Here is a 27363-nt window from a genome sequence, read left to right as displayed (position 1 = left end):
TGTCCTGTTTTCACTGTCACAACTGGACCCTTCTATATCACTACTGTCACACCTGGAGACAAGCTATCATGGAGTCCAACATACAGACTGAGTAATAAGCAGGAGTGGGAGGTGCTGCATTTTATCCTATTTTAGAGCAGTGATGAGTATGTAGAGTGTCTCCAGCATGTTGTCAGTGAGTGACGAGAATGACCTTGTAAGTTTGTAAGTAACCTTCCTGCTGACAGATCAGAGGATATAACATGTAACACATAACAGTTTTCAATTGACAGTTCAATAGTGAGAGTCTGCACTTGTCATATTTAGATCAGTTTTCATCGTGCTATCCTGTGGCTAATTGGAAAATGCAGCCTTTGTATTTTAAAAGCTGTTTATGTGGCTTCATACATAAACAATTCTGACAATTACAAATTACACATGAATATTCATCCTATCTATGGTTACCTTATCTCCACATACTAGGAGCAGTGGGATGCAGTTCTTGAATAGTATCATAAGATATGCTCTGTAAAACAACAACAACATCACAGCTCGCTGTGTTTAGTCTATTCTCTTAATCTTGTATAATTTACAGTAAATGGTAGAAGATATTTCATGCAAGGAATTGTATTTACAAGAAAACAAAGAAGACACCTTAATCCTAACATGCTTAAACTTGGCCTCATGATGACGAGGTCTGCATGTATTATTAATATCTTATCTGATCTGCTTTCAATGAAATGATCTGAAAAACAAACTGACAAAATGTTTCTTTATTCTGCAGGATAAGTAATTTTCTAAAGTGATATGCAGTGCCTTTCCAGCCACTGGTGCATAGTAAAGGAACTGCACACTGTGAAACACTTTGTCCTAACAGATGGAGGGTGCACAGTCAATGCTGATTAATAAGTCCAAGCTGCATAACAATACGTTTTAATAATAGATTGGGTTGACACACCAAATACTATCCCAGGTCAGACAATGCTAATTCATGGGAAAACAATGAGCTTAATATATCTTGTAATAGTCCCACAACATATTTATAGCCTCTATGTTATATGATCTACCAAACAATACACATACACTCCAGATAATCGATTAATGCTGCCCCCTTGTGGTTTAAAAATACTTTATACAGAAAGGAGACAATAAATACATTGTAGTTTTTGCATTATTTTGTGAGGTATTCCAACACTCATCAAAACATTCTCTAAAATAATAATAATCTTGATATAAAAACTGAATATTCATTTATTTTTAGATAGAAAAAAACCTCAAATCGTTTAGAATATCATATTACACACTGATCAAAAGCCTTCCAGTGAATACTTAAGGTCTCTGGGGGCCTTTCCTTCTCGTTCTGGTCAGTATTGGCCCCGTTGTAATCCTCTTTTCAGGAGCCCTCATCTGTGCTCTGAGCGGAGACCTCAAACCGAGGTTCGGGGGAATTCTCTGCGCGGGCCGCCGGGGAGCTTTGAATCTGCCGTCCTTCAGCTCGTCTACAAAACTCTCCAGTCTGTCAAAGTTTGCGCTGAGCCTCCCCAGCTCATCTTTCAGAGAGTTGAACTGACCATAGAGGTCTCCGAGAGCATTTGACAGAGGCTGGATCCTGGAAAAAAAACAAGAAAATGACAACAAAACACATTTGATGAAGTACAAATAGGGAAAGTAACTGGTGTTTGGTCAACCATCAAATGTCTGAACAAGATAACATTATACGATTGCTGTAAAAAGTAACATGAGACAGTCACATTCTTTAATTATACACAGTACAGATGGGCTATGTGTGTTTTAAAAAAAAGCTTTATTGATAGGTGGTATTATACCAACTTTATCATTATTAATGGCCCACATCATGAGTCAACTTGAATCCCTATTCTGAGTCTGAAAGGGAATCATTTTCTAAAGAACGATACAGGTAACCAGCAAGTAAAACACTATGAATTCACTTTTAACGTCATTTATTTTAAATGGACATTGAAACTAAATGTCTTGTTGAACCTTTATAGATACAAGTTGATTACACTTACATTCATCAACTTCTGCAGCTTCAGCTATTTTTATGAATGTAAGTAGAAACATATGAGTTCACATTGAGGAACTAAAAGTAAGAAACATAAATACTCAATTCCAGGTAACTCCAGCTAAATCCATTCAAATGAAGTATGAATCTTCAACAAATAACTCTGATTTGCCTCCTCTGTCACCCTGAAATCACAATTACTTCTATAGTCTGCAGGAAATATGAGTAAAACAAACATGAGGAGTTTATGAAAATAAAAAGAAATAGCTGTTTTGGTTCAAAAGTTCATCTGATAAGTTTGGATCAGTCATTAAATCTTGTTCATATGGCGACACACATCCTGAACTCCAGAGGGAATAGTTAGTAACGTGAAACAATTACCCCCAAATCCCCAGAACATGAGAATCAAACATTTCCTGTTTTATTTTCTGGCAGGGTCTGTGCAGTGAGCTCATTTTACAAAGCAGAGTGTCGAGAACCTCAACCAACAACATCGCTGACAGCTCCGGCTGGCTTCCGGTCATGTGCTGGGCAGAACAAGTTACATAACTCCCAGTTTAGTCTCTGAGGACCAATAAAAATATCCACTGACATCAGTGTGTAATCATGGATTTCATGTGAAATATTCGGTATTTTTTCAAGTATGTTTGTGTGCTTTCACTTGTTTGTGTGACCCACCTGTTATATTCAGGGAGAACAGAGGCGTGGTCATTGATTAACAGATCTTTCACTTGGTTGAGAATAGCAAATTTCCAGTTGTCCAGCACCTGAGTCAGGTTGGAGCAAGTCTTGCTTTGTTCCGCTGCACACAGACATTTAGCGTTAAACACATGTTAGTCAGATTTCAAGCCATACAACCTTCATGAAATGCTGTTGAAGTGTTGTGACATCACTGATGATCATTCACAGATTGAAGGTTATAACAGCACATCGTGATGAACCTTTGGGGTCCCAACGTGGGGTTTCCTGTTTCCATTTCTGAGCTGCACACACTGCAACCATGCAGACCAAGGTCAGAAACTCCTTTAGTCCCATCTTGTCCACGGAGAGAGAAATAAAAGCCTAAGTTATTCTCTCTCAAATGTGCTGTAACGTTGTGTAAAAGGAAAATCTTCAAACTTACCCCTTTATAAAGTGGATCCGTCAGACTCTGTCAGGTCCGAGCAGCAGAACACAATTTGTGGTACGATCCCTCCGACTGTGACACTGATAAATTACGACCTGGGCTGCTCTCTTATAATTGCCTCCTCAGACTGCTGGAGCACATTTCCTCCACCTGCCCCCGTCCACGTCAGTGGTGCTGGGCGGCGACACGCTCTCCCTCAGCGTGTGGATGTGAACAGTGAAGAAAAACAGTCAAGCCAAACTCTCTGCAGCCACATGTGGGCACATATGCATCCACTTCAGCCTCTTATCTCACGTGTCTTGTCGCCTGGGCGACTGCCGTTATAATAAATATCCTGTTGGGTGTGAGTGCGTGGTCTTGATAATCCCCTATCTATGCTCCGCATGTCTTTTAGCTGCGGTGAGTGGTGTAGGGCAAAGCACTCCCTACGGGCTCAATAATCCAGGGGAGGTGTTTGATGCCGTAGAATAACATTCTTACTGCCTACTGTAATACAATCTGCTCCACATCTGTGTGACGGCAGTCAAGCAGCGTCAATTACTTAAGTCATTAATGGTGATAAGACGTACGATAGAAACTAAACGCAAATAATATAACAACAGTAGGTTATAAGCAGTTATATATTCTAGACTTCAGGGTTTTAATAAGCAGAACTATGTACAGCCCTCCTGAGATTCTCCCAACACTAAACAGATTATAAATCTAACTCTGATAAACTGTTGGATGGTTTACACTCATTTTCATCTTAATCAAAATTCTGGGAACTTAATGTGCAAATTTAATGTCACTGCTGAAGGAGGGTGATGCAAAACAACATCATTACTATTACCACAAGGATATATTTCAATAAGATGTAGATGACCGATGCCCAAACCAGAATACACAGTCAAATATAGTTCAGCGAAACGTATCTTCCTTCATTCTTTAAAATACAGCGAGTGCTCTCTCATGTCTCTAAAATGAAGAATCTTCTGTCACAAATACTTCCAGCTTGGATCTCTGCCAAATCAGAGTTCCTTGTTCCATATGAGAGCGTGTGCTGCTGCCCGTGCTGATGTCTGCAGATGGTTAACGTGATATGTGAGCTAAAAGGAGGCCATGACGACTACAAAGGAATCCGACTGGGCAGCAGTCCCGGCCCACCTGCACCACTTTGAATCCCACAGTGAAACACACTGGAGTGAAATGAAGTAAGGATGTGCATCGCAACAGCTGCACTTTGCATTTTGGTGCTAATGATGCAGGGTGCCGATGTGTTTTACTCCTAAATGTTATATAAACAAGAATACAGACAGATATGACGGACAAAAGCCTCCCTGCCATGTTATTTCAACCACTTACAGTAAATTTGTGGTGCTCTTTAGGAGAAGTGTCATGATGGGAACGTGCTCTGTGTTGTTGTTGTTTGATAGCTGCCGTCTCCATCTATTAAAAGCTGTTCATATTTCATTAGTGATTTCCATGTTTGTTTGGTTTTTTTTACGATCTTGATGGAAATGTGGTGCACAGCACTATGAGTCAATGCCATGTGGACTGGAAGGGAAAGAACGATTTTGTATTTTTATTTTCTCCTTATTCTCGGAATAGTAGTGAATGAGTTCAGGAGTACAAATGCATCAGTAATTGGAAGACAGAATGCATCTAGAAGAGTATATGTGGTGTGATTGTGGGTAACTTTCCATACAGCAGTTATACTTCTTAATTTGTTGAGTTTGTTGTTATCAACATCACTACGCAGAAACTATTACTACCTTTCTTCATCCTGTGTTGAATCAGTATCAACAACTCCTTTTACATGAGTCATCCAATCCAATGCCAAACTGATTATACTCCAGTTATGTCAACATCTCCATCCGAATAGAAAGGCTCTATCTGATTTAAATAGAAGGATGTGTTTTAACCCTCTCTATGATCAGAGCCCATGTAAACGGCAGATTGGATTAATTCCTGCTGTCAGAGCTTTGTACTCACACCTGTTATGTAATGGCAGCACGTAATATTTTATATACACTCTCATGAGAAAATGAGCCTGATACAAATGTCAACATTACAGGACATAAACCTGCACATGAATCTGATCACTGCATCAATTGTTCATGTAAATGGGAGAATCTGATCAATCCAATTCCAATCATTGTGAACACAACTCCTGTTGGAAATTAAAGATTTTGAAGTAATGCAATGCTGGAGTGCCTATATGTATCTTAGTAATGATAATTAGAAGTTGGTTTTTTTTAAACATTTTTATCTGCAATATCCAGAATGAAATGTGATGTGTACGCAATATCCTGAAAATAATAATACTAAAGAATTGCATTTGTTCCAAGCTGCTTCTTGAGTCTGGCAAGTGGAAATGTCTTGAAGAGTCATTTACTCACTAAACTCTCATTTCCATTGTCAAAACAGTTGAAACTGGCTCCAGCAGCTTGACACGGTGAGGTCAGTGAGCAGATCTGATCATTTAAACTTTCCATTAATTCACATCACAGAGGAAGGGGTTTGTTGGTAGTCTGATCTAAAGCCCTAAAAACTTTCAGTCCCATATGGAGTCCATCACCTCTCGGACCTGCGTTCAGCCTGCGGCAGCAACCTGACGTCCCTCCAGCTTCGCTCAGCTCGGTCCAGGACATTTAAAGGAAAGAATGAGAGCAGCGGACCTGCAGGCGCCAGGGAGTGAAGTAACCACGCTTTCTGTTTTTCAAATTGGTTCCACGACTGTGCTATCATGTCATCTGTTATTGACTCACAGGAGCATCTTGTCATGAAATTGTTAAGAACATAAACTCCAATATAGAAAGACTAAGGCCAAAGTGAAGATACACCAGGATGGTTGTCTTTTTGCTTTTTGTTTACAAATAGCAAGTGCAAATTGTTTGTTTTCTCTTTTTGACTTTTAAAAGCCATTCTGCTAAGTCAAAAAGCCAAGTTGGAGCCAATTAAAAGAGTTTTTTTTAGTGCAGACGTCATTTGATTTCATTCTGAGCCACATGGTGGTGTTGTTGTTGTTAGTTCTGCGGCCTCACAGTGAGAATGTCCTCAGTCTTCGCCTTTGTGTGGAGTTTGCATGTTCTCCATGTGGATGCATGGGTGTGATGTAAATCGGTTACTCCAAATCACCAATGCCTGTTCCTGTGACTCTGTGACAGTCTCTCTCTGTGTTTGGAATGAGGCAGAAGAATTCATTTATGGAGGATTCTGTATCAAGCAGATGTAAAGGCTGGATTAAATTATTCTTCTAGGTGATAAAGAGGATTCTTATAGTCTCATAAGTTATAATTAATATGTAACATACACACTAGTTTTGACTTTTATTAAACACATCATCAGTCAGGCTAAAGTCTGTGTCATCTAATATCAAGAAGACCTGGTCAGTAAAAGGGCTGTTTATTCTCAAGGCTGCAGCCTATTAAGACTTATAAGAAGAATTGAATCACTTTGCTTCAGTTTTCTACACATGATTTATGAGCCTCAGCAGACACTTGAAATCAAGCAAAATACAATATTTGACACTCACGCAGCTTTGATCGTCTTTTTTTTTTAACTGTAAATGTACATCAGAGCAGCCTGCAGTATGTCTCTGAAAATGTTCCTCATAATGAGCCAACGTTGAGCCAGACAGCCTCGATTGTGCTGCCAATATAAGTCACACAGATGTTCTTGAGTTTTCTTTTTTAAGATCTGTTGATGTTGTGTTAACGCAGCACAGCGTTGTAGTGGTTCGCAAATGAACGTTATCAGCAAATATAGTGGCAGGGAACCTGAAGGAGATGTGCATTTTAGTAAATGTGACGTTAGTGTTTGCAAAGTTGCGTGGTTACTAGCTGTTTTGAGAAGGGTGCATCCATTCATTCATATATTCAATTATCTATTTATTGGAGGATTTTGGCAAAAAAAATCATCAAGGCACCAAAAGGAGGTTTACTATGATCCTTGATTTGTGTAAAGTCTGGAAACAGATGTTTTTTTTCTGATAAAGCCAACCGACATGTGTGGCCAAATTTAGAGCAGAGTTTGTTATTATTATTGAATCCAGAGATCAAACTCTTCACATCTTAACAGTCAATGTTTGTTGTAACTAAGAAGAAACTTTTGCCCCGTGTGTGTGTGTGTGTGTGTGTGTGTGTGTGCGTGTGCGTGTGCGTGTGTGTGTGGTATGCTCAGAGAAAACCATCTAATCCCCTCACTGTGACTCTCACATGATGGCGAAATCTTACGCCTCTCAGCAGCCTGGAGCCAAACACAGCATGGTTTCTCCTCATCGGCTCACATGCTCCTCTGTACAGTAGCTCCGGCCGCACAGGGAGGACCGTCTCCCTTTTCTTTTCAACATGAGGGATTATTTGCCATTTAAAAAGATTTCTTGGCCCTGGTCGAGGAAAGACACGGAGCAGAATGAGACGAGTCCACTCATACCAAAGGTAGGAGTTTTGAAAAATGTCTTGGATTGTTACTTCTTTTTTTTTTTAACGTTTTAAAATCAACTCTTATTTCATGCATGCATCCATTTCTAAAGGTCGGTCCTGCAACAGCTGAGGCTGGGGAGCCTGACCATGTCACCACGGACTCCCAACCACAGACAAACCATGGCGCAGACCTCCACAGCACTGCAAAACTCCAACCCTACTATCACTACTCCTGGATGGACTATTTCCTGAAATACTTCCTGTTCCTATGCAATCTGGTGTTCACAGTATTGGGCCTGGTGGTTCTTGGTCTGGGGATGTGGGGCCTCGTCAGTAAAGAATCATTTGCCCAGGAGCAGATCGGCAGCATTGGCACCGACCCCATGCTGGCACTGGTGAGCCTGGGATTCCTCCTCACTCTGCTCTGCCTGACGGGCTGTGTCGGCGCCGTGCGAGAGAACTGCCTTTTGCTCAAGATCTTTTCATTTGTGGTACTCGCACTGATTTCAGTTCAAGTGCTGATCGCCATTTTGGCGTACAGCATGCAGGATCAGATTGGAAGCTCCCTACGGTCTGGGATGTTAGCCGCCATGGTGCGCTACCAAGACGACCTGGATCTGAGGTTCATCACAGACGAGATCCAGTTGAATCTGCAGTGCTGTGGGGCCGATGACTACCGTGACTGGGAGATCAACATGTGAGTAAAAAAAACTACCAGTCAAATGACAAAGTGAAGGTTCTCCTAAGTATATCACATGACGCTTTCGTTTCCTCTGCTCAGATATTACAACTGCTCCGCTCCGGGAGTGCTGGCCTGCGGAGTCCCCGCCACATGTTGCGTGGATCCTCTGGAGAACGGAACCGTGTGGAACTCCCAATGTGGAGTCGGAGCCCAGCTGCTGGATGAGTTCTCTGCTCAGAGCGTGGTCTTCCTGGGTGGTTGTCTGGGGGGGATCTCGCGCTGGATCGAGCAGCACGAAGCACTGATCGGGACGGTGGCCATCGTTGTCCTCGGGGTCCAAATTGTGGCCGTGTTCATCTCCACACGCCTGCTGGAAAGCATCCAGTGGCATAAAGTCTATAACATGGTTTGACGAACACAACAGTCTGCTATTAAATTAATACTGGCTGCCTTTATTTGGTTGCAAAGACTTTATAAGATTGTACTTGGTAGACCAACAAAAAATTAAGTTGACTTGATTCTTTTTTTTTTTTCTTTGTATATATTTTAATATTAAAAGTCAAAATACATTATGATTCAAAGAAAGTCGTGATTATACACACTTCTCATTGATGCATATTTCTGTTCCCCTTTTGAAACAAACTGCTTTGGTTTCCATTTCTCAAAGCTTTACATTTCCAGCAAGGAATCATTTTTGAAGAAAAAAAAAACTGTAGTTATAGGTATTGAAGCTAACCATAACATTTCAGATATTGCTGATAATAAGTGTTTGTAATTTGACACCAGCCTCACTGTCTTGCCAGTGATTGTGCAGATGACCACATGATGAAAACCCCGAGGATTCACATAGGCATTTAAAATCATTATTAAACACATTGGAAACACACAGCTAATGTTGCAGTGTTACATACATGAGAGAAAATATGAAGGAATCTTAAAGCCCTGCTTCTGCATGACAAAGTCAATTCAAACTAAAAAAAAAAAAAAAAAAAAAGGTGAAGGAACTAAAAACAGAACTGTGAATCTTTTGTTCACAGTTTGTGAAAGTTATCATGATAACTGAACATTTCTGCACAGCTGAGTTTATATGGTGTGAAATATAGGGAACATGGGTCTAACCTGGACTACTAGCGGGTTATTCAATTGATTACTGAAGTAGCTGTATCTCAGCAAGGAAGATTGTAGTGTTTCAGCAAGTGTAGAGATGACAAGCAGTAAGTAGCACTACACTCTGTGGGATAATTAATTTAAAACATATATGTATGCTGAAGGCGGCAAAATTCCCCAGATGGAGGACATGTTTTGTTGGGTTTTTTTCTTGAGCTTCTTTAAGTTCAACTGTATTTTGCACCAGGGAGCATCATTAAAAATGTTGTTGTATTGAAAATGTACTTATTTATCTCTACAAATTGCAGCTTGTTTGCGGTTTGTAAATAGACATCTAATATTATGTAAACTTTTTCATAATGTACTTTGTACTTTGGAGATATGCAAACATATGTAAAGTTTTACTAAAGCAACCTTTGTTTTACTGGTTGAAACCCACCAAGAATGAGCTTGACACCCGGAGTTTATCATTTAATTCAAACTTTTATAAAAGGTGAAAAAAGTGAATGGAACTTATATTTGGTTTAGTAACAAACAGCCAAACAAACCACAAACAACAACAATAATTAAAAATGTTAAGCTTTATTCTGAGTTGGATTAACATAAAACAACCCCAGTACTGACATCCGAGCAGAAACCCCTGCTGGCCAGTAACAACTAAAAAAAAGTAACAACAGTTGCAGCTCCCACTGGATTTTCAGGCAATAATTTGAGATTCGGCATCAACAGCTCACAGACATGAAAATGGCAGCTTGAGAGTCTTTTCATTAAAATACATTTCCTGTACAAAATATCTTCACACAACAGCATTTAAAATACATGCAAACCATCACATCATGATAGGTTGCGTGTTTGCTATAAGTACAAAAAGCTACTTTTAAATGTATTTATTCTTGCAATTGAAAATTCCAGCAGCTGAACTTGTCATGTTATTTCCCTTTCTTAGATGTATATTAAAAAAAAATTTCACAGTGAGGAGACTCAGATGATGCCGTACTGAGCCAGTTCATGTAGCTCCAGATGGCTGTATGCTTCCCAGGGGCAGATTACAGTTATATCTGGAAAAAAACCAAAAAACAAACAAACAAGAAAGAATGTCAGAGAACGAATTTGAAAAGGAAAGTTTTGATTGGGAAGACGATGTGACTTTACGCATGTGCTTACCCATGCCAAGCCCTTCCATTCCTGGGATGTCCTCTCCAAAGCTGTAAGAGAATAATAAACATTGTTGAGTGAAAGCTGCGGCATGTCTGGATGTTACTTTATAAATGACGGTCGTTTAGAAGAGGCGTACCCGATGACTCCTCTCTTGGGAGGCTTGCTCTTGAACTGCCTGGTGCTCCTCTGTTTGAACTTGGGTGGGCCCTTGCGTGGCGAGCCGGGGACGACCGCCCGGGTCGGGGCTTTGTTGCCACTCTTTGCTTCAGGCTTGGCCACGTCCAAGTTCATGCTTCTGTGGCTCGAACTATTGTGAAATAGATGATAACGTTGAATGAACTTGTATTTAGAGCATTTTAAGAAAGACTTTCATTCAAGACGAAGCAAAAATGTTCAGAATCCACCTGAAACGGTCTGATTATCTGAGTGGAGGCTCATATAGTCTCATGTGAGATCAATGGTGCAGGATGTCCTTAAGCTTCAAAGCCCCATTCGTGATCAGATAATATGAGGACATGCTGAATCTGCTCGTCGATCTCACGTGAACTCAAGAACTCAATCAGATCATACGCACAAAGAAAAACTGCTGTCACAATATCGAAATGCCCTCAGGTGTCCTGGTGTACTGAAAATATCCAAATATGACTGTCACTGCGCTCAATAGCAAAGAAAAGAAATGTTAAAAACTAAACAGGTAAAAGGTAGTTTTATTAAGTGTTACTTAATGCATTAATAGTATTAAATATATACATTTAATGCACATCCCAGACAGTAGAGTCAACAATAAACATATTATGGCAGCTTGTATTGTTGACAAATGTTTATATCATACAGTATTTATTTTCTGTTAAAGGAATGAAATAAATTGTGGGTGTACTCAATAATGTGGGATTGTAACATTAAATCACAGTGTCCATTATACTGGAGTGTAAGTAAATTTGCACATTTGTAGAATAATATGACTTCATTTGCAGTGATAAAAGCAGTCTTTTTGTAATTTGTAACATCAACCAGACAATTATCAAAAAATTCCCAAAGAATATTTTGAAAGTTATCTAATAAGCAAAAAGAAACGTTATGATTTTCCATGAGAGACGCACACAAACACTCTGTACAATTTAGCCATAAGTTTCGGTATGAGATCTTAAAATAATCCAAGCAATGAACAAAAATATTCAAGTTCATAAAAACGTTCATGATTGACTCTCAATGTTATGAGTGGGCCTGCACATTGTGTAATTTCTGTCACGTACAAGACATCACATGATTTCAAGCCAAAGATAACCTCAGTCATGCCAGAAAAAGTGAATTCAGTGCTACCACAGCTGCTTTAAATCGCACAATGCTGCACAGATCTTCTATTACACGTGATCTGAGTCTATCTGCTGAAAACATACAAGTTTCCATCTCCAAAAACCATTGAAATACATTTTGCATCTTAACAACTGAGCATCTAAAGACAGAACAAGGCCTTGACATGCAAGCAAGACAGTTAATATTCCCGTATTAAAACAGGCTATATGGTCTCCATTCAGAGTTGTTGGCTCTACTCACGTTCGTGCTGCTGTTGAGTCTCTTGAGAGATCTGAGCTGCTATTAAATGATGAATTGTGTTCGCTGATGCTCAATTATATGCTCACCTATGAGAAGATTATGACGGCAGCACATACGCACATTCATTATGGGTCTGTACATCCATGAGGGATTGGCTGACTGGCATTACTGAGGACAACATCCTATAAAACAGGTTCATGACGACAGTAACGAAAGCAGCACTTTTTGTAAGGAACAGTAATGACTGATTTGAATATTTCCACAATTTATGATGTGGCACAATAGTCAGAAACGCCCCACCACCTGCAATTAATACACAGCGCCTGCAGTCAACAGTAACATTCTCCTTTCATCAGCAGTCTCTCACATTGAGCTGCATTACGTCTGATAATCCACTCCAGTATACATAAACGCTCACCTGGTCCATTCATCTCACGCTGTACTACAGCTGCTCTCAGTAATCTGTATTATTCACACACACACATAGGGCACATGTATGGACACACATTGCTGAGATTAACATGGACCAAATTTGGAATGAGCATCTGCGTGTACCTTCTGTTGAAACTAGTGCATCGTGGGTTATTTTAGTCATGGTTGATAATAACACATGGGCAACTTGTCCACAAAATCCTTTAAAAAAATAGTGAGAATAGTGCAAGTTAAGGTGGAAATCAAATGCGTTTCATGAAAGATGCTTAATTTACAGTCACCCAGTTGGTTCTTCAGATTAAAATACAATTCTATATTAAACACAAGTGAATTGGCAGGTAGGACATTTTTGTTGTCCTTAATATGATGAAAGTTGTTATTGTGTGTTATTGAGTAATTCTTGTTAATATATAAACAAAATTACTTAATTCTCATTTCAAAGGTTTTCATAACAATATCACGGTTCAAACCAAAAGTTTTTCTTGAAAATGTAACTGTGATTATCACTTCCTCTGGCCAGAAATGTGAAATAATTGAAAGGTTTGAGAAACATTGTGAACAATGAATAAATAAATAAATAAATGAATAAATAAATGAATAAATAAATAAATACAACAACCTTGAGTACTTCAACTGCATTTGTAATTTCATCCAAAAATCATTTTATAGTATGCAGTAAAACGTTTTACAATGTTTTACATGAGAGGGGCCTCCTGACTACAAACACACATTCAATTTCACATAAAAAAACGAATCAATGCAAATGATCGTTGCTGCATTGAGCAACCTTCTGCCACATTTCATCTCAAACACAACAAAACTGTCTGCCAGCTTCTAAAACTATTTTTTCACCCATAAAACTTGGATCGTGCACTTCAACCATGAGATCTGTACCAATTCTCACTGTTAAATAATGTGAATAGTAAATCATCTGCAGGTAACATGAAAGCCACTGAAGAAATATAAAGCTGTTTTACTTCTTCTTCACACACATTGTTTAGCAGCGTGAGCAACTGATTCAGAAAACCATATTATCTTGTTTTGATTGTTACTCCTTCAAAACATCTGCAGGGATTTAGAAACATCTGCTCTGAATTATGAAAGATCCAGATGGTCAAATAAACTTCCTTTTAATGTGGACTTCTGCTTTAAGATTTTGGTATTATCGCCCTCTGGCGGTATAATGCAGAACGTATAATTTCTTTAGCCAATCAGGGGGCGCGTTCTTGTGAAGCTCGTCTCCAATTCAAGATGTTTCACTCTGAGTTGAGTTTAATTGAATTTCCACGGATTTGGCTTTGGGGTTTTAGTCTAATACTAGATTGATTATCGATTAATACTATTAATAATCTAAATGAAATGTGGAAAAGCTTAAACATTTCAGGTGTATTCATTTAAAATGTGGTCTTTATACCTACCTAAAGCAACAAACATTTCCGGATCTTGACAAAAACAACAGAGTGGGAAGTCTTTGCGTGTTCAACTGATCAGACGGCTTCACAGGTTGATGGTGTTGTGTGGTGCTCCACGTGTGTTTGTGTTGTGTTATTTACTGAAATAAAGTGTTTTAGCAATGGGGAAAAACAAAAAGAATAAAGCCAACGAGCCTGTAAAACAAGCGGACAAGACGGATCGACAGCCGAGGTAACGTAACAAAACGTAACCTGACGTAACGGAGAGTGAAATACTAGGCTGGTAGCTTAGCTGTTAGCAACATCGGCGCACTGTCATTAGCTCTGTCCTGGTTTAAAACGTCTAACATCCCTTTTTTTTGGGATCGTGATGTGTTTCAGTGGCAAGAAGACGAAAAAAGACGGACAACGTCAGAAACCCAAAGAGGAGGACCACCTGAGCCACATCCCGTTCAAACTGCGAGAGATCCTGAAGAGCAAAGAGAGAGAGAAGAGACCTGGGAAGCAGAGGAAGAAGCTCCTGCAGGGTGAATAAAACCATCCTGCTGCTTTTACACGAAGAAAAAAATACATTTTAAAAACAGCAATGTCAAACAGCTTTGGTATCAGAGGCCACATACTGCACAATGTATCTCAATTAGACTGGATCAGTAAGTAACTACATAATAGTATATCAATAACTAATAATCCTACTTTGTTTCAGTGCAAGAAAAATCAATATATCATTAAGAAGTTCACATTTATTGAAATGTCTTTCTACAAAACATTAGAAACCTGAAATGTGAGTCAGACTACAACAGCAAATTTCAATATTAGGTTTCAATTCACCACTTAATTACGTTTTGAGTTAAAGTTTTTTCAATGAACTAATGTACTTTGATATATATTATTAGCTATTGCACTTTTGTCCAATCCGTTTGACTAAATCTGCATTTTATCTTTTAAACGTGTTTATAGTATTTTGCATTTGATCATTTTAACTATTGTGTACTGTTGCATTTGTCACATCTTTTTTTTAAGGGTTTTAATTCTGACCATGTGACATGTGCTGCGGCCCTTTTGACCAGGTCACCTTGTAAAAGAGCTCTCAATCTCAATGGGTTCTTATTTCCTGGTTAAATTAAAGTACATAAGAATACATGAGTAAATAAAACCTAAAAATGTGCTTTAAAACTTACAGCTCACAGTGGATTTCCATTACACTATTTACCTCTTCAAAGGTATGAAACATTTGGCCACAGTGGTGGCTGGTAGACCCCTATATTATGATGAGAATAACTTGTCAGATTCTAGAAATGATCTTGCATGAATATATACATGTCTTATACATCTTTGTAGATTTCCTGATTCACCACATAATACAAACTCATTTAGAAAGGAGATAAGTGAGGCCCTTTATGGACTCAGTGGTGAAATACATGTTTCCCGTAATGTCATGATTTCTCACAGCTGGAAAATGTCACCTTGCTGGTGGGTTGAAATCTCTGGTGGGTCACTTCTGGAGCGCAGCCATACACTCGACAACCCCGTCTTAAAATGTCTGGAATTAGTGATAGAAACAATGCTTCTTCTGTTTACGAGATTAAAATACAACTTCTTTACTGGCAAAACAACGTATAAACAATCATTGATTTCTTTTTACAAAGTCCAGCATTAACAAAATACCTCTCACATGCGTTTCACTATATTAATGGAAACGATAGAAAGAATAGATTAATGTTACAAAAAAAACAAAACTGTGCTTCATTCTTAAGTTTTCTATTATGTTTGTTTGGGTCCACGTGAGCTCTGAGGCCTCAGTTTTCAGTATCACACATATACAGATGGTCAACGGGGACGGTTTTCTTCAGTTCCTTGTGTTTTGACATGTCTTGGGGAAAAAATGAAGCAACGTTGCTCCGAGCCCCGGCACTGACCTGTCCGATCATGGGCTCGCTCTTCTTTCTGAGTGTGTAAGGCAATAACTCAGTTTAAATAGTTTGTTGTATCTTGAAAAACTGAAAAGTGTCACGAATCTGTGGTAAAATCCTTTTAACGGTCCACTGAAGACAATTCAGAGTTGCAGTGAAAGACTCAAAGCAGTTATCAATATTGAAGCTTGATAAATTAAAGCGATTCGTTGCACCAATGCAAAGACTGTCCTTGCAAAATGCAAGCTTTAAATGGAATTCTTAACTTTTGCCAAAGTCATTTTCAGCTTCTACTTCCACAAAGGTTGTGAATAACTTTGCCAAACCAGCCATGTATACAACATAGAGCTCAATCGACTTCATCTCTGCCTCTGCAGGTAAGCGAGAGGGTTCCCAGGTGGGAGACATTGCGGTCCCACATTTCAAAAAGGGGAAGCTGGAAAGCGAGAAGGCATATGTGCAGCGGATGGACAACGCAGCCAAACACGTCCTCTTCCTCACCAACAACCAAGTGGAGAGAAAACCCGAGCTGGATGCAGACCAGCAGGAGAGACCAGCCAAGGCCAAATCGGACAGGAAGAGGGAGTGAGTGGGCCTCGACTCTCAGCCAAACCACAGCTTGTGTTTTGTTGGCTCGCGCTTAAAAGTGTCACTTTATTGTTGCTGTTTGTTACACGATCGGCTTATCCAGCGCTTACTGTTTCGAAACAGGTATGATAAGGACAGATTACTGAAGCTGCAGCTGAAAAAGCTGGACAAAAAAGAATCCAGGATGGAGAAAGATATGTTCGTAGGTAAGGTTTGCATGTTTTTTGTTTTGTTTTGGGGTTTTTTTAATAATACTTGAAAGTACAAATAACTATTCACTGTAACCATGGAAACAATATTGTGCATATTTGAGCTTGTTCAGGAGCTTCTTAATGAGAGCATAAAATGGAGCGTGAGAAAGCAAAGAAGCTCTCCCAGCAGTCTTGACCTATAGCAGATTGACTAGAAAAACGTTCCAGTGTGGCCCGAACCAGTCCCAACGGTCATTCTAAGCATTATTCAATAGAAAAGTCTTACACTTCAAAGTAGAGACTGTCAGCCTCCATGGCTGAAACTGAGCAGGTTCCACTGGTGCAGAGTCTAATAGCTGAAAACTCAGCCTCCTTGCAGAAAACTGAGGTTCTTGTACCATTATGGTTCTCACTCACACAAAGTTATTTTTTCAGTAAAAGGCTGTAATATTTGTCTGCTTTAATAATAATTGTTGGTTTTCAGATAGTGTTGCCTTTGGCGAAGTGGTGATGGCTCCACCGTCACTGAGTGCGAAGCCAAAGAAGGCTCCGGTCAAACCTCAGGTACATTTACTTTGTAGTACTCGTGTGTTATGTCATCACTCAGAAGGTTTGAGTACTTTGCAAAAGCGTTTTTTTTTTCTTTCTTTCTACGCATTTTCTGTTGAAGGGGACAAAGGAGCTGTTGCTCAACTCTCTGCTCGGCCACACCGCCATCTCCACAGCGAAGCCCTCCATGGCCAAGCAAAGGATCATGGAGGAGGAGAGGGAGCGGGCCGTGGAGGCGTACCGGCAGCTCAAGAAGCAGAAGCAGCTGCGGCGTGAGGTCAAGACTGCCGGGCTGAGAAAAGTCAAGAACCTTCACTGACGTCTTGAGGCGTTTATTATCCCCCAGCCTGAGTCTATTTCAAGGACTGCAGTGAGCAGAAACTGAGGCGCTGCGATAGAGAGCGGCGCTCCGTCGGTGTGATGTAACTCAGCAGAACAACTACAACTGAAATGACTTTTTTTGAGGGTGAGGGGAGTGGCGTCCATGTCCTGATGTCCGAGGTAAGTGTCAAGTGTTCCTGGTCACTTCATATGAAGTTTAAAAGAAGAAAACAAAACCCGTAACACAAGAAGTCACAACTCCTGAAATCAAGTGGCTCAATCAATACATCTGGATTTTATTGATTTGCCATCCTTGTAAGCGAAAAGATTCCTTGCATATTTATACAAGTGTCACTTTTCCATGGTGCCACTAGGGGGCAGTGCTCCTGTAGAAAGCTGGTTTCAACCTGTCTGGAAGGATCTGTCAGGACAAGCTGATGGTTTGTAGACTTTTACTGTTAGTCTGGGTTTGATGGAGAGAGGGGAAAAATACATTAAATGAATTATAATAGAAATAAAAATCTTTTGAGATTTAATATTTTCCATTTAACATGATTGCTTTTTTCTTTTTTTTTTGCACCTTTAACATCTCTTCTGGAGTCATTCAAATGACATTATAGCCATTTAATCTCATCACATTTTTTTTTCTGATTATATATCCGCGGTCGGAAATTACCTTTGAAACTCAGCTGTACAAATAAGCGCACAATTTCCGCAAATAAATCTGTTGAGCTCTCGTTTCACTTTGTCCCTCCCTGAGCGTCTGGATCTTGGGATAAATAAAGCACATTAGCTTTTTCAAAATGCGGAACACTTACAAGCGCCTGGCACAGCTATTTACATTAGTAATCCTTTAAAGGTTTACCTCTGTGAACAAGGCCTTTGTTTGAATGTTGGCTGCTGAGACAAATGGGACAAATTCACGTGTTGTTTGACAGCCTGATCATTGAAAGCGTCCGGGATCTGAAGGCAAACAGTTTTTTTTTTCCATTAAGTGCAGTGGTAGTGATCAGCTGAGTAATATCACTACATGGATTTAGCTCATAAGACTGAATAGCAGTGGTGTGGCCTCTGGGTTTCATTTAATCTGCTTGACTGCTCTTTTTTTTTTTTTTTTTTCCTTTTCTTCCTCGTCTGTCTCGTCTGTGTTTGTCCACTGAGGGTTGTCACAGTGACAGGGAAATGTATTAAGTGGGGACAGCTGCTTGTGATGGCAAGTGCTGACTCCCCTGAGCTGAGCACACTCATCACTGCTTATGCAACCAACTGTGTGCAAACTCCTCGCTGAGCAACTGATGATTCCACTGGTCTGAGTGAGGAAGACCAAAATGTTACCATGCAAGAAAATTCATTCAAATTTGCATATGTTTAATACTGAAAAATTTCAAATCAATATAAGGTTCAAATTCCTCCCAGCATGTTGTGCAATGTACAGAAATTAGCCTAAAGGTAACAAATGATGTATGTCTGATCCTGCAGCTTGTTTTTTTTGGTTGTTTTTAAAACAAAGTTTACCATAACAATTGATTTCTTGCCATTTTTGAAAGTGGATCATGCATCTAATGATTAATTGATTCTTACAGAGGTTGAAAGAGTCGATAGCATTTCCATTTAGTGTTTGTTTTTCTCCATCCAAAGATTGTTGGGGCTTTAAAGTCAGAATTGACTGCAAATATGGGCAACCGGAACATTTCAGATGTGATTCTGTGTGTGCTGTCTCCTCCGCTTGCTGCAGACCATAAAATATCAATTAAAGGTAAAAAGTATAATTTTCACTTAAATCCCATCCATTTTGAATTGGACATTTTTGTCAAGTGTTTTATTTTTTATTTTGGGCAGTTTTATTCGGACATGGTTTCATCGCACTCTACTCCCAAATTTCTCAAAATAGGGTTGAATATAGAACCAAACGGCAAACTTTCAACCTTTTCACGTGTCATGTTGTGCTCTGTGATTTGTCGTACGTGAGCAGTTTCCCCTCTGAGCGGGCGAGCAAGCGCCCGCCGCTGCTGACAGCACGGGGAGTTAATTGGGAGCGAGCTGGCTCGGAGTGCTGCTAGGCAGCCGCAGCTCGGTCTGCCACACTCTGTGGCACATCACATGCAACTTTACCGCGCTGGTCGCTGTACAGGAGCAGGAGAACCAGCTGGGTCAAAGCAGCTGTAAATTGATTGAAATCTGTTTTTGTTTCTCTAAAGAAAATCTGAATTAATCCTTTTGATCTGTTTTAATAGTAATACATCTCTACATTCAAACAAGGCACATGATGTGGATTTGTTGTTGGTTTTTTTTTTTATTTCAAACATCAATCTTGGCTCAAGTCTAAATTTTTCATCTTTTTACCTTCATTTTTAACACAGAAATTTCAATGTGTGTCCCAGGGTGTGGCGCAAATGAATTGATCTTGTCAACACATGTAAATACCTGCTCGCTGCCACTTCCTCCTCCAGGACGCCACATGAGGACCCGCTTCTGACTCCGACGAACCAAAACAGCCACACAAGCGTCACACGGCCTTCAGATATTTAATAACTTAAAATTCACACCTTTACACAAAATGACATTTTAAAAATCCAAGACACAATAAAACTATTATGACTTTCAGAGGAAGCGCTGATATAGTACCGGTAACTATGCACACAAAAAATTTAAACTGCCGTGCTTGTGAAGAGGATGCATTTGAATGGTTGGACTCTTTCAAATTTGCAAATTCTTCTCTTGATGGTGCTAAACAACTTTTATAGCTGAAATTGGCTATTGAAGAGAAGATTTAACAAACTTAGCTTTCCTTAAAAATGTGTCAATATTGAAAAGATAGTAACTGTATAAAATCTATTAACACAGAACCCATCTGTTGAACATGAACACAATATATGTCGCAAACGTTTACAAAATATTGGCTGCAGATATATGATGGTTTGCATGGGGGGGGGGGGTATTCACGACAAACTTATCAAAACTTTCAGTAAATTATAAGCACACACACTTTCCATAGTTTAGCCTAGCCTGTTATTTCTCGTCTCTGAACCAATTCATACATTGTTACACTTTTGACTTCAGATTGCAAGTAATCTGGGAAAAAAACATAGCGCAGAACAGTTTTGGTCGTACAAATCGCTTGAAGGTAAACTCATCTTTCTTTTAGGTGATTATGGTTGTGGAGTATGTAATGAGAAAAGCTGAGTCATGTACAGAGAAAGGTTTCTGGTTTAGGCTTTCAAAAGGTCAGTACAGATTTCGATCTCCACGATATGGAAATCTCTAATTTGGATATATGTTCTTTTGCCAGTATGAGCCAGCTGTCAGTGTTTCCAGAGTCATCTAGTGTTTATAATAACAGAACAAATGGCACAAGAGGAAACCCAAAGTGCACAGAAAAGAAACCCTGACTATTTTTTACAAGTTATCTTGAAGTTGAGTTTTCATAGTTAGAGGCTCTCTGGGGGTGTTCAGACTTTTACGCGTTGCATTATGAATTTAAGTGTAAAAATATTCAATTAGAAACTAACTTCTATATCTCTCAGGACAGAGTTGTGGGGCTGGATGAAGGGCAGGCTACATCTGACATTTTGCGCTCGTTCAAACCTTTGATAAGTATTTTCTTAGTTTTTTGTAAAATCTTGATCACAATGGCATTTAGCAAAAATTTAACAATTTTTCACACTTTGCTGACTCAGGCTTGAACTAAATCCTAATCTGAAGCATCCCTCGAGCCTCCTACAAACCGAGTACAAAACCTATGACAGTCCTTCAGATAAGGACTCCACCAATCGGGGCAGAGAGCTGCTGCTCCCTGGATTCAGAGAGGGGGGTCTCGCTCGGGGTAATATAGCCTGTTGATCCATCTGTGGGGAAAATGTGTCTGTTTCAGACTCGTGGAAGGAGAAGTGCTGTGTAATTGTGCCGCAGTGTCGACACACTCACCTTCGTCAAACCTTTGGCTACCAAAGCTATTTCCGTGGGCTGGTAAACACAACTCCGTAATTGTCCATTGTAGGATCCGTACGGAGAGACTGGCTTTGTGGGCACTGTTGAACAGAAAGATATCAGACATCAATGCATCTTATGTCACACTGCTGTGTGGGCTGTTATTGCACATGAGTCTTTTGAACAATCAGATCAATACCTAGTGGTCCCGAGGCACAACGATCCAAATCAATACTCAATGTGAACATGTTTTCCCTCATCTAAGCAGCTTTTTTTTTTTCAAATATATAAATGGAGATTGCTGACAACAAAAGATCCAAAGTCTAAAATACCGATCCAGTAAATTCACAATAATTTCCTTTGGTGCAAAAGGTATCTGATTAGTGGTATTAGTGGTTACTTTTATGAGCTCCACTGTGAGTATGTTATAAATCTCCCATCTGTGTAATTGTAAAATAATGGTCAATTTATTCATTTGGGTCATCTATAAACTCTAATCTTGAATAAGATGGCCCACTACTGTCAGATAAGTGACTCTGATGCGCTACCTGTTGGAGGCTCGTCCATCTGGAAGGCTTTATTCTCTATGTACACATTTTGGTGGTTTGGCTCTGGCTCCTTCATGATGGTGTCATAAACCAAGCTTCTGGCAGGATAGACATCCTCTCCATCAGGGGGCTGCTCCTGGTCCGGGTCCTCCTGTGTCAGTAAGCAGATTTCTGGGATGGCGTAGAGGAAGAGGAAGACCCAGGCGTTGGACACCACGGCCACAGCCAGAGTGGGATCGTCCCAGCTGGGATTCCCAGCCACGCCGTTCCCGTAGACATACATGACAATCCAAACAGTCCAAATGACAATGGTGAGCAGTCCTGTGACCAGGATGAAGGCTCCATCCCGCCGCCACTGCCTGTGCTTATGAGTGAGCGAGGGCACAGCGATCAGTACCACAGCTAGGATCAGGACCATGACGTAGATGAGCGCCATCACAAAGTCCTGGTTGGCGATGTTGCAGGATAGGTCAGGGATGGTCGTGCTGCTGGATGGATATCTGACCTCAGTGATGATCAGCCATTCAGTGTTGATGATCACCTCCACCAGCCAGAGGCCCAGGGCTCCCAGGCATAACATCCAGCTGCGGGGGCCACGACCTCGGCGTTCCAGTAGGACGAGCCACAGGCCGTGCATCGCCATGCACGCCAGACAGCCTGAGAACAGTACACCAAACAGAAACCTCCGTGCAGCGCAGGTTGTGGAGTACCGGCCCACAATGAAGGCAAAACTAAGTCCAAACAGTCCCAGTGTGAAGATTAAAATGCCAGCCTGCAGGGCCACCATTCCCTTCCTCTTCTTGTCCGTCACAAATGCTAAGGAGCCCATGAGAGTGATGAAGAGGACAAAGGAGGTCACCACACCGGCAGCAGCGATGACTTCCACCACAACCCCCCACACCGTGGTCAGGTCGCACAGGTTGTAATACATGGAGCTGATGCTGGAGCCACATCCTCTGGGAGCATCAGGTGAGCTCATTGCTCCGCTGAAAGTCTTTGTTTGATCGCTGCACCAAAAATAAAACACAGAATCAATAAGCATGCCTGGTTGCAAATGTATTATTAAAACAAAGACATTCAGTCACCTAGTCTGAGCATCCACCTGAGAGTAAAACCTTTGTTAACAGTACTGTACATGCACTATACCAACGGAGTGGAAATTCCCAGTAAAGCTGATCTGATCTGAAAGTGTGGCACCTTTACCATAAGAACGGTACCGCAGTGTCAAATATAAGAGATCTCAAATGAACCCATCAATTACATTGCCTCCCTTAAGTCATTCTGTCGTGACTTTTAGTCACTGCTCTGGTCCCCAAGATCATGTAATTAGCAGATATTACCATGGGAGTCAGTGATTCCTCTCACCCAGCTACCCTGCAGACAAGAGCTACTGTTTCACTCAGCCATCATGTAACTGTGGTAGAATTCATTTCTTTAAACATTTTGGAAATAATCATTAAGTATCTAATTATTATATTATTAACATTTAATAACTGTAACACATGTAGACATTAAAGCATGCAATGTTTCAAACTTGGTTTTTGAAGTTGTATGAATTTCCATTCTAGAAGAGATGGAAAGTTTATCAAATTTTAGAACGAAATGTATTGTGACAAAAATATACGTTTGTAAAATTTGTCACTAAGAAGTCACTAAAATGATACACAGTGATCCAAACACTTGGAATAAAAGTTGCAATATTGTGGATCTCTTACCTGGACTAAACAGGTGAGTCTGGGCTTGGATGATCCTCTGATTCTCTGCAGGAAAAATAACAAAACACTTTCTTACTTTATCTATTCTAAATGTGATCTTCAATCAAAGCTGATAGTTGATAATTTCCTTGGTCCACTTGGTGTCCCGGTCAAATTCATTAACAGTGTTCCTCCAGCCACTCCTGTGTTATTCAATCATATCCCCGTGTAGTTTTGCTCCGCACAGTTTTGATTGTTCTCTCTGTGTAATTCGCTCTCTAACGACTCGGCTCAAACCACTCTGCCCCCCTTTATCCAACCTCTGGTGTCTGCAGCTTTGCATATTCTGTGAGATTAGCTGCCGGCCTACTTATTTGTTTGAGACTGCTTACATCCAAACAAAGGGACCTCTCACCTCTGTGAGGCATTTCCTTGTGCACAGCATGCTCTGAAATGGTGACGTGACATGCAAAGACATTAATGACTCATGAACTTCTACAGGTTTAACCATTAGATCAATTTTGAGCTAAATACATTCCAAAAGGTATGTGTATTTTTTTTTTTAAATCCCAATAATCAGCAGTTGGTCTCACATGTGCGCCTCACCTTTTAGAGCCATGTTGTCTATGAGTTTATCATTTAAATATAGTTTATATAATGACATGATTGTACTCTAATAAGTCTGATGACTGCATGGCTGAAATATAAGAATAAGTTGTTGGTTGCGCTGAGTATTTAGTGCAGTTGATGGTTTTGCAGAGCCACCTGGTGGCTCGGGCTGTAATACAAAGGCTTTGACTCCAGTCCATCAGTTAAAATGATTACACAACAAAATAGATCTTATCATTGATCTGCTGTTGGCCCAACCTCTTAACATTCATGTCATAAATAACAACATGAAAAAAAAAAGATGTTAAGCTTTTGAATCGTCCCGCTCTAGAAAATCCAGCTGTCTATAATGGATGTTTCCACACGTGAAAATCACTGGGATGAGTTTAAAAGTAAAACTTTCAATCAATACATATATTTTTACTCCACCTGAAAGCATTTCTTCTGCTTTAATTAAAATAGTTGTGTGTTCTGCACTCACTGAACTGCTGTACTTAGTTTGCACAGTCTCACTGTTAAATGTATAAAAACATGTCTACTGTTCATCCTCACAGAAGAACCTAAAAGTGTTTTTGACGTATTGATTTTCAACTAAAACTTTGATTTATTTCTTCGTTTGTAAAGCACTTGTTGTGTTTAACGAACGGAAGCTTGTGCAGGTGGAACTACTACTGAAAACATTTAACTCAAGTACTGCCATCACACGTAAACTTACTCACAATAAAAAAGTAATGCTTTTTATCTCAAGCCATGGCAAATGTATTTATATAGCACCATTCAGACAAAAGGCAATCTACAATGCTTCACAAGGAAATAAAGGAAATGCATTAAAACAAGGCAATTAAGAATCTTAATCTTAACTGATTAAAAAAAGGTAAAATAAAACGAGTAAAATCTATTGTATAATGGAAAGTCTGAGCAAATAACAGTGTTTTAAGATCTGATTTCAAAGATATGTCAGCAGTTCTCAGATGTTTAGGAAGTTTGTTACACAGGTGAGGAGCGTAATGATAAGAATAACATAATTATCTTCATATATGACACCAAAAGGATATATTATTTTTTATTAACATTTAATTTTATCATCAACAGCAAGTATTCAATTCAATTTCATCACCAATATGACATATCTACCAGCAGAGCACATTTCAAAATAACTAAAGCTACATCATGTTAAACAAACAAATCTAAAGAAGGACATTTTCTTATTAGTTGATCAAAAAGTACTTATTGAAATTGTAGAGGGTTATGAAATGGATTATGTGGCATTAAAGTATAATGAAATTGAACCGTTCGAGCGTTGTTTTTATGATCGGTTACTTTTACAAAACGCTCACATTTCATTTTTGTCCAAGAGGCTGCATTTCTCTAGTATCCAAAGTGTTTTCATACTGTTATAGACGTCCATATACTTGCAACCCCAAATAACTGAAAGTTTTATTTATTCACATTCATTGAATGTTTCAATGTCAAAAGCCAGGCATGTAGTGCTCCGAATGCTGGGTTAACGGGTGCATCCCCTCCGGGTGCAGCACAAGAGAAAGGTCATCCAGGACACCTTGCTGAAGTAAGCTCTGGCTTTCAGCCTGAACTAAACATATTGTTTATACTGCGTGATGGAGCCCCCTGTGGTGCATCGATTCTTCAATGGCTCTCATCCCGAGGGGTGCTCTCACAAACTCAGCAGCTTGTCAATCTATCACTTTGTATTTTGGTCCTGTTACATTCTTAATAGCAAGTTAAATTAAAGGAGAAAGCAATGTGACCTTATTGAAGGGCATTTCAGATGCCTACATAAAGAGAGCTTTGAGTCTACTGTGTTTTAACAGCTGCTTCAGCTGCGTTTGTAGCCACAATAATTATTTCAGCTGAAATCGAGGACAAGTGAACTTGGAAACAAATTATTAGGGATTTGGATATTGGGAAGAAGACGCTGCCTGTGCTTTGTCTTTGTTATCTGGTCCAGTTTGCTGCAGCAGCCTTCATCAGGACACCTGAGCAGCACGGCTCCCCTTCGAGAACGTTTCAGGTTATTCATAGCAGTGGCTCTGGTCCGGGTCTCACAGGACTTTTCTCCTCCTGCAATTTTCCTACAGCCTGACAGCCCTCAGGGCTGCGCCACAACCCACTTCCTTCCGAAGAGATGTCTTTCCTTGTCTCTCTCAGAGCATAGAAATTTAGATCTATTTTAAACACATTAGTACTATTGCTGCATGTAAGAATAAATATTATGAGTAGACTAATGGCCAAGTCAGATGCATTGATTTTTTTTTTTTTTTTTTTTTAATAAATGAATGGATGAATGAAACATCCATACCCGCTTTATCTTTTCAAGAAGATTTTAACATGGATCTCATTATTGACTGACCCATCTCTGACTGAAAGATCAATACTTGCAGAGTGGTAAATTAAAGCTAATCTAAATAGTATTATAAACAACTCATGACTAGAGGCAATAGACATTGTCATCAGAGCTGCTATTTCAAATAAAGCATTAGTATTGTTGTAACCAAGTTACTGCATGTTTTTCTGGGATGTGCAATTATTGTTGTCATGTGGCAATAGAGCTCACTTTGACTCATTACTGCATTTTATATTGATTGTTATAGCTTGGAGGTTTGTCTGTTCCCCTGCAAGCGGAAGACCATTACCTCCATATCCAGTGGAAATTTTATATCATACATCTATCAATAAAGTCTCCATGCTGTGTTTATCAAGCAAAGAACAGACCTGGAAATAGTTTGTATGGAACAAAACATGGAATGTCAGAAAAGCTCTTTTTCTGCATCTGATAAATAAACACATTTTAACATCAGTAGGAACTATAAACTTTACAAAATCCTGATTGGCACTTGAATTTGATCGACAAACCTGCTTCAAATTGATGTGCAGACCCAGCATCAATGAAATTAAACCCACATTAGTGAGATTAATATGCCATTAGAAAAATAATTGCACTCAGCTGAAAAGCTGTTCTATAAATGGATTATGAAATTTGATTGACTGCAGTCGGTCACACATATTAGAGCCCTAATTACTTTTGGCAGAGAGTCTCAGTGGCAACCTGCTGTAATTAACTAATTTTGTGGTGGTGATTGTGCTTAACTTAGGTAACAATATTTTTCAGCCCGGAGATCTGCTGCATTTGGA

General features: G+C 39.7%; 5 protein-coding genes across 5 annotated transcripts; 2 read left to right on the top strand and 3 right to left on the bottom strand.

Annotated features, from left to right (window-relative positions):
* Positions 1 to 756: 756 nt before the first annotated feature.
* LOC308140856 (uncharacterized protein) lies at positions 757 to 3450 on the bottom strand. The gene is made up of 4 exons (XM_080510806.1): positions 3126 to 3450; positions 2944 to 3037; positions 2681 to 2804; positions 757 to 1588 (listed from the first exon to the last, which is right to left on the bottom strand). The coding sequence occupies exons 2-4, from the start codon at positions 3035 to 3037 to the stop codon at positions 1309 to 1311; spliced, it is 498 nt and encodes a 165-aa protein (XP_080366932.1). The 5' UTR covers positions 3126 to 3450; the 3' UTR covers positions 757 to 1308.
* A 4006-nt stretch (positions 3451 to 7456) lies between these two features.
* On the top strand, positions 7457 to 8625 carry tspan10 (tetraspanin 10; the record flags this gene model as incomplete). The annotated part of the gene is made up of 3 exons (XM_080511939.1): positions 7457 to 7546; positions 7642 to 8228; positions 8313 to 8625. 3 exons carry the CDS (start codon positions 7457 to 7459, stop codon positions 8623 to 8625), a joined length of 990 nt encoding a protein of 329 aa, XP_080368065.1.
* Positions 8626 to 10301: 1676 nt separating this feature from the next.
* On the bottom strand, positions 10302 to 10769 carry LOC308141807 (retinal cone rhodopsin-sensitive cGMP 3',5'-cyclic phosphodiesterase subunit gamma-like; the record flags this gene model as incomplete). Its single annotated transcript, XM_080512032.1, has 3 exons — positions 10302 to 10378; positions 10485 to 10525; positions 10615 to 10769. The coding sequence occupies 3 exons, from the start codon at positions 10767 to 10769 to the stop codon at positions 10302 to 10304; spliced, it is 273 nt and encodes a 90-aa protein (XP_080368158.1).
* A 3193-nt stretch (positions 10770 to 13962) lies between these two features.
* On the top strand, positions 13963 to 18175 carry ccdc137 (coiled-coil domain containing 137). The gene is made up of 6 exons (XM_080510790.1): positions 13963 to 14108; positions 14258 to 14403; positions 16164 to 16371; positions 16498 to 16580; positions 17050 to 17129; positions 17236 to 18175. Exons 1-6 carry the CDS (start codon positions 14038 to 14040, stop codon positions 17431 to 17433), a joined length of 786 nt encoding a protein of 261 aa, XP_080366916.1. The 5' UTR covers positions 13963 to 14037; the 3' UTR covers positions 17434 to 18175.
* A 2997-nt stretch (positions 18176 to 21172) lies between these two features.
* Positions 21173 to 22889, bottom strand: LOC308141727 (G-protein coupled receptor family C group 5 member C-like; the record flags this gene model as incomplete). Its single annotated transcript, XM_080511938.1, has 3 exons — positions 21173 to 21280; positions 21360 to 21463; positions 21911 to 22889. The coding sequence occupies 3 exons, from the start codon at positions 22887 to 22889 to the stop codon at positions 21173 to 21175; spliced, it is 1191 nt and encodes a 396-aa protein (XP_080368064.1).
* Positions 22890 to 27363: the final 4474 nt, after the last annotated feature.

This window comes from Blennius ocellaris, assembly GCF_963422515.1.
Source record: "Blennius ocellaris genome assembly, chromosome: 16".
NCBI lineage: Eukaryota > Metazoa > Chordata > Actinopteri > Blenniiformes > Blenniidae > Blennius > Blennius ocellaris.
The sequence above is the reverse complement of the archived record's forward strand: the minus strand, read 5'-3'. Positions and strand labels throughout refer to the sequence as shown.

Bases quoted from the DNA above. Each gene is read 5' to 3' on its own strand.
- LOC308140856 (XM_080510806.1), bottom strand. From the start codon at position 3,037: ATGGGACTAAAGGAGTTTCTGACCTTGGTCTGCATGGTTGCAGTGTGT. The intron at 2,805-2,943 runs GTTCATCACGAT...GTCTGTGTGCAG, and splicing joins CCCACGTTGGGACCCCAAAG to CGGAACAAAGCAAGACTTGC. The intron at 1,589-2,680 runs GTGGGTCACACA...TTTTTTTTCCAG, and splicing joins GTTCTCCCTGAATATAACAG to GATCCAGCCTCTGTCAAATG.
- ccdc137 (XM_080510790.1), top strand. From the start codon at position 14,038: ATGGGGAAAAACAAAAAGAATAAAGCCAACGAGCCTGTAAAACAAGCG. The intron at 14,109-14,257 runs GTAACGTAACAA...GATGTGTTTCAG, and splicing joins AAGACGGATCGACAGCCGAG to TGGCAAGAAGACGAAAAAAG. The intron at 16,581-17,049 runs GTAAGGTTTGCA...GTTGGTTTTCAG, and splicing joins GGAGAAAGATATGTTCGTAG to ATAGTGTTGCCTTTGGCGAA.